Raw genomic sequence first — 11,005 nt, 5'->3', positions numbered from 1 at the left:
CCCTGTTCCTTTAATTTTTCAAACCGAGCTCATGCGCTTCTTGAAAAACAGCTAAAATTTCTGCTTTGACTTTAATCACATGCAAGGAAATCCATCGGCAGAATATTCTTGGTACACGCCTCTGTTCCTCTGTCAAGGAAAGAGAGACGGGGGTGGGGGTGTGGGGTAAAAAGAAAAGACAGAGGAGAGAGAAAGGAAAAAAAGAGAGGAGAGAGGAGGAGTGAAGCTAGAGAGAGAGAGAGAGAGAGAGAGAGAGATTAGACAAGTGTCTTGTATTTTGTTCAGGGTCTGGCAGGAACTAATAGCAATAATGATAACACAAACAGCACCACTGGGGCTAAACAAACATACACACATTAATCGTATGCAAGCACAAGATACACACACACACACACACACAATACCTGCACAAACACACACTCCTACACACACGGGGTGGTTGTGGAGGTGAATTTTAATGGCCTCTGTGTTTACCCGCTGAACATATCTTTACCTCCCCTCACCTCGTGGCATTTTGGTGCCTCATGCACACTCTCATTCAATATTTTCGTTCATTTTCCTGTATTCTTTCATTCTTCTCTCCCTCTAAATCTTTTTTCCTCATCTTCACCTCGTCCACCCTCTCCCCTTTTCCCATCCCCTCTGTTCCCGCAGCCACATATATTACAAGTGGTAAATAACTTGCTGACACTCTGGACAGATGACTGGGTGTCACTTTCGAGAGCGAGCGGCGTCTTTCTGCCTGTCTCTCTGTCCTCTTGCCTGCCTGTCTGCCTGCACGACCATAAAGTTGAGTATCTGCCTCTCTGCCTGTCTGGATCTCCATCTGCATCCATCCGTCATGCTTTCCTCCTAACCCTTCCTCGCCTCCTTTTTCATCGTCTTCCTCCTCACACTTCTACGCCTATGCGCTGGCTTCAGGTGCAAATCTACGTACATTTACATAATCAGAACACGTGCATGCACAAGTGCGCAAACACACACCTCCAGTCAAACTGACGCTTGAAGCGAGCTGCGCAGGAAACGCCTCTCCATTCATTCAAAGCACACGATCGCACCTCGGCGCAGGCTGGGGCGGATGTGCCTTGCTTAAGGGCAGATTGAGAGGGATGGCTGAGTGTGGGGGACAATGTTTCAGCTAGTGGGTGTTTTCCCAGACGCAGACACACACACATACACAGCCTCGTCCTTTCTTTCTATTTGTCTTCCTGTTCTCTCTCTTCATTCACTGTTCATCGTTCTCTCCGCTTTAATCTGCTTTTTCCACACTCTCCCTCTCCCTCCCTCCCTCTCTCTCTCTCTCTCTGCCAGACACCAGCAGTAGGGGGTCTGACTGTGGGAAAGGCAAACTGATTGTGTAAACTGCCAAAGAGACACACATCTATTATTTATGCCTATGAAATACCAGGGGGCTATTTCTGATCCTTGCGTACAAACAGGCAAACACACACACATACACACATATACACAAGCAAGCACAGATGCTAACACACATGCACATAAGCAGAGACATAGAGGCACACTTTAATGTTGTCAAGGGAGGTGTGTGTCTGTGTATGTGTGTGTGTGTGTGTGTGTGTGTGTGTGTGGGCCCATGCAGCAACAAATTGGTTTGAAACGGTCTCAAAATGACAAAATGAGGATTCGCAGATGCGTGAGTGTTAGAGTGACGTGCTTCCTTTCTCTGTTTGTTGTTGTGTTTCACTCTCTCTCTCTCTCTCTCTCTCTCTCTCTCTCTCTCTCTCCTCAGGTGTTTCGGTGTAGCTCAGCCATCTCAAGGCTGCAGGCATGGCGGCCTGACGCCCTCCGTAGCCCCGCCCCTCTGACAGAGGAAGGCCGCAGAGTGCTGTGACATGCCGCCCCACACCCACCCCCCTGGGGGCATCAGCCCGCCCCCACCCAGCACCCCGCACCCAGCCAGACCTGGTGAGTCCTGCACAGAGACAATGATTGGCCAGAGAGGAGAGGAGAGGAGAGGGAATAATGGCCGAGTTACAAAGAAATGAGGTGGAAACGGTGTGAAGCTGAAAAGGAGATGAGAGCAACCGGTATGAGGAGATGAGCAGCTGCCAGTGGAGGTCCACCAAACCGCAGTGGCTCATCTACTGTTACAATACAAAATGACATGAAAGCAGGTATAAGTGAGATAAGAACAAAAACTGAGAACAGATGAGAGGGGATGATATGAGATGAGAAAAGATGATAGAAGGTGAAAGCAAATAGTGCTCCAGTGTTGAATTCCTTCTAATTCTACACACAGAATAATTATATTATCTCCATGACTCTGTCATTTCCAATTGTTTTCAACAGGGACTAAATTCCTTTTCAGCTCAACTCTGCTCTATTCTAATGCATTCTCCTCCTAACTAAGCACAAAAGGGGGAACACTGTCTGTTTTGACAGCTGCTACTGTTAGCATGCCCTGCGTGCTCAAACACACACACGCGCACACACACACACACACACACACACACACACACACACACACACACACACACACACACACACACACACACACACACACAAGATGAGATCATAGAGCATGCTGTGGCCATGTGCCAAGTCCTCCAGTGAAATGCCATTTAACTGCATGTATTTACACAGTTAGCCAAGGACAATGACAAAGACGGGAAGAGCCCATTTTGCAGCTTAGGTGCCTTAGTGCCTCCTTTCCCTTTCCCTTTCCTTCTCCTCCTTTCATTTCCCTACCTCATTTGCCTTTCCACCCACCTTTCCCCCATCTTTTTCTTCTTCCCCCGTTCCTCTTCCTCTCTCTGTCTTTCTCTCCTGCATCCTTCTGTCTCTCTCCCTCACCTACACACACACACACACGCACTCTCAGTCAAAACAGAAATCTGTCAGAAGTCGGGTGGCATAGCAACAGATAGGACTGTGGTGTGTGTATGTGTGTGTGTGTGTGTGTGTGTGTGTGTGTGTGTGTTGTGGATTAGACAGTGGAGTGGATGGGATCCTGCTCTCAGAGGGATTCCAGACACTTCTTCAGCTAATAGGCAAACATGAGATGCCTCTCTCTCTCCTCTCTCTCTCTCTTGCTCTTTGTACCTTTTTCTCTATCTGTGTGTGTGTGTGTGTGTGTGTGTGTGTGTATCATTCTCTCCATTGTTCACACCCATGCACACATTTCATTCTCTGCACAAAATGAACGGCTTTAAAGAACACACGAAAGGGAAAGAGTGAGACGGTTGTCTTCCTGTTGAGAGCGGTACAGTATCCAGTGTTATTGTAGCAGAGGTGTCTTGCTGAAACGCCCCCACCAACTGCTGTGTAACACCGGGGACACTAAATAACAGGGCAACGCTATCTGTCAGCACCTCGATACACCCACACAGCAACTCCAAGTAGATAGATACACCTCCCTTTCGTCCACTCGGCCTCCCTCTGCTTCTATCTCTCCATCTCATACCTCCTTCCTTCTCTCTCCGTCTGTAGCCCACCTGCTCTCTGCCTCTTGTCTCTCCCTTCACTCGGCCCCGTCGCTCTTGCATTCAACTTAATTCAATTGCATTCTCCATTTTTCTCCGTCTCAGCTCGATTCAAAGCGCTTCACTGCCACGAATGTCGTATTAACGGTGTTGCCGAAGCATTTTTCAAACGCAGGTGTTCATCAAGAACATTCTTGCTCGAGCTCTCCCTTGCTATCACTTTAAAGCTGCGACTGTGACATTGGCAGTATTTCCAAAACAAACAAAAGGTACAATTTCAACAGCAACACGTGTTTCCCTCTCTCTGTGCAATACAATATGCTTCTTTGACCTGAGTCACATCAATATTGACAAAGCAACTGCAAAACAAATCTCTCTCTCTATACATATTTATGTAGAGCTTGATAGATACACAGATATAGGTATAGATATAGAGAGAGATTCCTTTCTCTCTGTTAAACCTTCGAGGTTGTCTGATTTCTGCTATTTCCCCTCAAGCCTCTCAGACACAGTGCCATTCACACACACACACACACACACACACACACTGAGCCACTGGAAAAGGAGTAGAGGGCTTAGCAAACCTCAACATAGAGTCAGAGAGAACTAATATATATCAGACAGCTGCAGCACTGAGAACAATACACAGGCACTGAAAATCATCAAGGATTTGTTTTTTCCTCTTTTCTTCTTTTTTCTTCTAATGCCAATAAAGCTTAGAGCTGGAATTTGATAGACAGAAACAGACATGTAGTACAAGGTATGTTTCTATTCAGCTGCCAAGCAATTTTTTTTTTTTTTTTTTTTTTTTTTACAAACTTTTGAAATGCTGCACAAAAAGGTTAATTAGTTTCATTTCCATCAGCTGGATTAAAGCAAATACACAGGCTTACACGAAAAAATTAAAATAGTCTTTCTAGAATTGATTAGCCCTGGGGCAGGTTGTTTATGTTCTTTGATGTCAGCTCGTGTTGGCCAAATTTCATGCGTTCATCTGAAGAGGAAAACAAAGAAATGCGCTTGGCAATATGCTGATGCAAGAAAAAAGGCCATGCAACCATGATGGAGACTTTTCTACATGGGAGAGACAAGGAATATCTGGGCGGTTGTGATGCGCAGATATTTTACAAATATCATTTCAACTGCTGCTCAAAGCAACTTTTCAACTGCTGATGGAAGTGAAAGTGAACTAGTCATGTGAAGCTGACATCAATACTTGTTTGCAAATGGGGTCTCATTGCAATTTGCTTGCATTTCATTGGTGCCAGTGTAAACTTTTTTCTTCCTTTTTTTCAGCATTGCAATATTGAAAACTTAAAACACAATTGCCAGTTCCATTCAGTTTTTCTAATTCAATACAGGCAGATGTAAGGATAGCGATAGTAAAAGAAGAGAGATACAGAAACAGAGATGGTTATAAAACATAAGAGCAATTTTGAAGGAGGAGGAGAGTAGAGAAGAGCAGAAAGAGAGATGGAAGATGACAGAAGCAGCGGTGAAAAAGAGATGAGATGGAGAGGAAGAGGGAAAAGAAAGGATGAAGGAGGAGAGGCGAGAGGAGAACAAAGGGAGGTCTATGAGCGACACAGAGACCATATGGTGCCTCCAGGCCTCCACGATCCCAGCAGACTGTCTCAGTCACACACACACACACACACACACACACACACACACACCAACAAATTTGCACACAAGCAGAAATACAGACACTGTTATCTGTACTCTGTGTTGTTGCACGTGTGTGTGTGTGTGTGTGTGTGTGTGTGTGTGTGTGTGTGTGTGTGCATGTGCGCGTGCCTTGATGCAGTCACAATCAGAGCTAGCAGATTAACTGAGCCCATAGGTTCTAATGGAGAGAGTGATGGATGGACAGAGAGACAGAAGGTAGCATTTGGTTTATAGCAGGGAGCCTTAACACAGTAACTTAGGATGCTGCATTAGTTTTAAAATGAAGTCGTATCACAGCTGCTTACAGTATAGCATTAGCTTTGGAACAGAGCCACAATACAGTGACTTAAGGCGCTGCATTAGTTTTGGGAGAGAGTCAAAATGCTGTGGCTTAGGGTGTTGCATTAGGCACGGGATGAATCCATAACGCAGTAACCTATGTTGAAATATTAGTGGAACTATAACGCAGTCACCCAGGCTGGGACATTTTGTTTTGAGCTGACTCATAATACGGTGACTTATGAGGCAGTATTAGGTTTTGAATTGAGCCTTGATACACTGATCTAGGTTAGAACATTTTGTTTGGGACGGAGCCACAATACAGTGACAGGAGGTGTTGCATTTGGAATGGAGTCGTACTACAGTGACTTATGGGTATGGCATAACTTTTGCAACGGAGCCATAACACAGTGTTCTAGGTTAAAATACGAAGTTTGAATGGAGCCATAACACAGTGACTTAGGGTGTGGCATTTGGTGTAGAATGGAGCCACACTACAGTCATCTAGGTTAGAAAATTTAGTTTTGAGTAGAGTCACAATAAAGCAAGTGATTAGGTTTTGAATGCAGGCTGTTTGGAATCACACAATACAGGGACCTAAGGTAAAACATTTTCAGGCAAATGAAGCTGTAGTACAGCGTCAGGGGTGTAGCATTAGTTTTGGAGTGCAGCCATGATAGAGTGAGTAAGGGTGTCGCATTGAGTTTAGGATGGAGCAGTAACACAGTGAGTTATAGGTTGGGAATGGAGCCATGCTGTGCAGTAAGGGAAATAAACTTTTTAGTCCACTGCCTAGAGCAGCGGATGGTTTGCTGTATTGATTAGATGCATTCCCCATTTAACAGGCTGGTTTGATTTTTACCCTGAAAAAAATCTTTCAGACATTGGTTAAGTGCCAGAATGTAACTGAATAGACATACTTACCAGTCACAAGCCAAATCAAACCAAATGTACCAGAGCAGGGATTGTAGCAAAAACTAGCTGTTTCCCCACTGAGGGAACATCTTAACATTTTAAATCACAGTCTTTAATTATATTTACTTTACTTTACCTTAAAATGATTTTGAGCATCATTAGTGTTTCTTAAAGTGAGTACAATGTGAGCAATGTCTGGTCATGAAAGACAAAAAAGCAAAATTTCACAGACTTTTTCCTTTAAAGGTGACTTTCAGAAAAAAAAAATCTTTTCTACATGTTCTCACTTGTTCTGATTGTTTACCGAGTGCCGCTCTATCAGTCAATACATGATCTTTGTAGGGACGCAATCTGTGTTTCTTGTATTGTTTGTCTGTGCACTCAGGCTTTAACCTGCTTACTGTTTGTCTGTTGCAATGTTGGTGAGTTAGGATTAAAGCTTAATGCTGAGGTTAAGTCACCAGGTGAGAGTGTCAACCAAATATCTGCAATGTCAAATGTTAATGTGATGCAGGAGGTAGAGGATTTCAACTGGGAAATCTGACACTAGCTGCGGCTGCACATGGTACAGTACATGCTGCAAACTACACTGATTTTCCCACTGCATAGTCGTGCCTACAGGCACAGTACAGTGCGTTTCTCTATTACCTTTTGTCCATAATTCAGTTTGGTACAGGTACAGCAGTATGGTGGTTGAAGCACCCAAATGCATGAAACTGGCCCATTTTCACAGGAGGTTGGCAGGGATACATCTGCATAATCCTCTGCGCCACAAACAGCATCACTGCTGCTCAGCACTTACCACAGGGAACTGATACAGTGTCACATCCATATCTATCTATCTATCTATCTATCTATCTATCTATCTATCTATCTATCTATCTATCTATCTGGTACTTGTAAAAAAAAAAAAAAAAAAAAGAAAACCTGTACTCACTAACTAATCAGAGAAAATGGTTGATAATGGTCTCAGATAATTCAACCACTGGAAATGTGCTTGATTCATCTTACTGAGCACTTCAACAGGCGTTGAAGTGGGCATCCAATTAGCAAGATAAGAGATCTCGAGCACTGTACAGCCATATCTAATATTAGGATTGGCATAGGCCACTGTTATGCCTCTATCCCTCTATCTATCTATCCCTCTATCTATCTATCTATCTATCTATCTATTGCTCTCTTTTCATTTTCCATTGAAAAAATCCTTGAGACACACATTCTCTGACGGCGTGTGTGTGTGTTTATGTTGGATCAATACCATCTGTCTATCCGTCGCTCTGAAGGATGAGGGTGCATACATTACGACCTGTCACTGATCCAAGACAGAATCTGTCCTATTCTAGTCACACTGGTGAGCCTGTAACATCAAAAGCTGAGCGTCCATCCTTTCTGTCCAAACCCTCAGAGTGTATTCAGCCTTGGGCTGAGGCCTAGTTTACTGGCCAGAGGGGAGTGAGGCTGCATCCTCTGCAGAGGTGAGGTTAGGTGAGAAACAAAGAGACATTCTGGTGGAAATGTCAGGATCACACGCTCAAACGTGGGGCTGGTTGCTATCACTTCTGTTTCTTCGTCTCTATCCCTTTAATTCCTTCCCTTTCTTGTGTCTTCTGTCTCAGATTAATAGACAAAAAAATGATGTCACTGGATGTCATCACTCCCATGGGCTAATTCGAGGTATTGTTGTGTGTGCGTGTGTACGTGTGTGTGTGTTTGTGTGTGTAGCTACAAATTGATACTGATAACATGAATTAAAGAGGCAGCTCGCCCTACATGTTACCCCCGAGTCAAAACAATGATTCTGTCTCACCACTGCAAAATTCATCACAAAATAAATGAGCGAGAGAGGGAGAGAGAGAGAGAGAGAAAGAAAGAGAGAGAGAGACAGAGAGAGGAGGTGAGAGAAGAATACAGAGAAATAGGAGAAGCGTCTACTCTATAGTTTCTCCTCTCCACATCACTGTCAGCAGGAGCACAGCCTTAAACCTACACAATGTTCCTGCTTATCTGCCGCTGCTGTGTGTGTGTGTGTGTGTGTGAGAGAGAGAGAGAGAGGAAGAGAGAGAGAGAGAGAGAGAGAGAGAGAGAGAGAGAGAGAGAGAGAGAGAGAGAGATAATGTGGGTTAAATTATGGGATTTTGATGTAAACTGCAAACTTCTCCCCTTGCCTCTTCTCTTAACATCACTTGCAGAATTTGGTTGCTACAGAAACGCAGCATTACCTCGTCAGTGTTGAAATAATGTGGTGGTACTGCTGTGGCCTTGGCAGTCTGTGTGTATCTGTATGTGTGTGTATTCCCTCATACCTCCTTTAGAGCTTTTGCCTTCATTTATGTGCAATACTAAGTGATGGCCATGTAATTTGCCCAGAGGGAGGAAGGCAAACAGAAAGAGATGTAAAGGCATAAGACACAGGAAGGCACAGGGACTTAAACACACACACACACACACACACACACACACACACACACACACACACACACACACACACACGCACACACTTGCTATTTTCCATCAGCTAACTAAATGAGGTCTCAGGTTCCAGTAGGGAACAGCCACTGACAATCTGCATAGACTGTAACTGCTGAACATAATAAATTATTATTTTATCATCTATCATTCGCTTTAGTCATTTATCAAGTAAAAATGAACATTTGCCGATTCCACCTTCAAAAAAGAGATTTTCTGGCTTTCCTTTGTTGCGAGTGGTTACATAATGAAGAGGTTAACAATTTTAAGATATCACTTTGGATTCTGGTCATTTGTGATGGGTATTTGTCGTTATTTTGACATTTTGTATGCTAAATGATTAATCAATTAATTGCAAAGATAATTGGAAGATTATTTTAATAATGAAATAATGGATGTAGCCCAAGCAGTCCGTGTTTTCAGGAAATATGAAGATATAACAAATGATCTTTGTTTTGTTTTTTTTTTGTTTGTTTTTGTTTTTTTACTAAATTGTCCCTTGAATTTGACATGCTGTTACAGTTTCTTGTAAAGCCCTTTGTGAACTTAGGAAAATGCAACAAAATTAAAGTTTATTTTTATTCTTAATCTTATTAAAGATTACTGAACCAGCCTTGCTACAGGCATTTTTACGTGTCCGCCACACCTCAGAATTTAATCATCACCTTAAGTAAAGCATTGTCAACACAAAAACCAATTTGTGTCCTCAGTAATTAAACTGGCCGCACAAAATTATAAAAAAGGGAAATGGTGACATGAATTATTTTATATACCATACACTTTATAGATATTGGACAGCGGTGCTCTTTCTTACTATATGCAGCGTGCATTGATTTATGTGAAAACAGTGGAGTATTTGCTGAATTGAGTGCTGGCTGGGTATCTTGACTGCTAATTGTAATTGCATGATTTTACGCTGCATGACGAAGCGCCTCGCTGAGGGCATCCAAGTTTTGTTATCTAATCTGAGTGAAAGCTCGGCGTAATGCTGTGTCAGGCTTTTGCGTGGCAGCCAAATCCATACTCTGTGATGTGACTGTACACAGCGGCAGGATAGAAGTGGGTCAGGCTGTCGCACGGAGAAGCATCTGAAACTTTAAAGAGTTAGGAAATAAAGGTGGTTGGGTCTGAGGCGTGACAGACAGCTGGTAGTCCTGGTAACAAGATATCAGCATGGAAAACAGCTCGCCGCTCGGTAACATGCGACTGGCCTCAGTAACACAAGTGGCTGCTGTAATGACATCATCGCAGGTTCCAGTGTCACCCAGGGGCGTCTGGATATAAACTTACAGACAGCTGGGGCCCCAGAGTTGTCGAGCAGCGTTGCCTAGGGGACACACAACATCAACACACTGATAGGACAAGCAGGGTCATCTGATACACGAGTTTAGTTTAGTCTACTTTGTTCCAGGTTGTTCTGACCTATGTGAAAAAAAAAAATGCTAGAATGAATCTTGTGAAAAAAGGTGCATGCATGTGTGTGTCAAAACTAAAAATTAAAATAAACAAATAAACAAAACCAAAATTTTAAAATGTGGCAGGAGGCAAGATACCGTAAGACAACCAGGGAATTACTTTACAGACACACACACGCACACACACCTTCGCGCAACCTGAAAGTTCATTATCCCATTTCAAAGGTTATTGACTACTAATCTCTCGTTTGTACCCTAGCACAACACACACACACACACACACACACACACACACACATACACACACACACTGTTGGGAGGTGCACAGTGAGCCACCGGCTATGCTATTAAAAGGAAAGCCGGGCAGCTAGAGGACAGAAGCTTCAATGTGAAAGAAAAACATGCAGGTTGAGAAAAATCCTCCACTGCAGTAAATGAGCAAAGAGAAAATTTCAAACATACTGTTGCTCCCTGCAGATGTGATCTGTAATATTTAACAGAAAAACAACTGGAAAGTCAAAGATATTAGAGGAAGGTAGAGATTGAGATCATTGTGTGACATTTTCAAAATGTAATTATTAGCCATCTGATCACTGGCACTGGTGGTTTTTGTGACTGTCCAATCAGATTACCGGGGCAGTGATGGGCAAGAGTGCCAAAAATGTTGCTGCTTCAATTACACGCAAAGATCTTGTTGACAGGAAACGTGAAAAAATATTTTGACACAGCGTCTCACTTTGTTGTCCATTGCTGGGAACACTGCCCACAGTGCAATCGCATTAGCAGGTATCTTGTTAGGTGATTCGTATTAGACAAGAT

The 11,005-nt window shown here is 43.3% G+C and overlaps 1 protein-coding gene across 1 annotated transcript in view; it reads left to right on the top strand.

Moving 5' to 3' along the window:
- Positions 1-1,853: 1,853 nt before the first annotated feature.
- lrtm2a (leucine rich repeat transmembrane protein 2a) overlaps positions 1,854-11,005 on the top strand; it is a 19,127-nt gene continuing 9,975 nt past the window's right edge. Inside the window, exon 1 of the mRNA XM_030046031.1 lies at positions 1,854-1,926. Coding sequence (XP_029901891.1) covers positions 1,854-1,926 — 73 coding nt within the window. The remainder of the gene's footprint in view (positions 1,927-11,005) is intronic.

This window comes from Myripristis murdjan, chromosome 23 (genome assembly GCF_902150065.1).
Source record: "Myripristis murdjan chromosome 23, fMyrMur1.1, whole genome shotgun sequence".
Taxonomy (NCBI): domain Eukaryota; kingdom Metazoa; phylum Chordata; class Actinopteri; order Holocentriformes; family Holocentridae; genus Myripristis; species Myripristis murdjan.
This window is presented reverse-complemented; position numbering and strand designations above follow the sequence as displayed.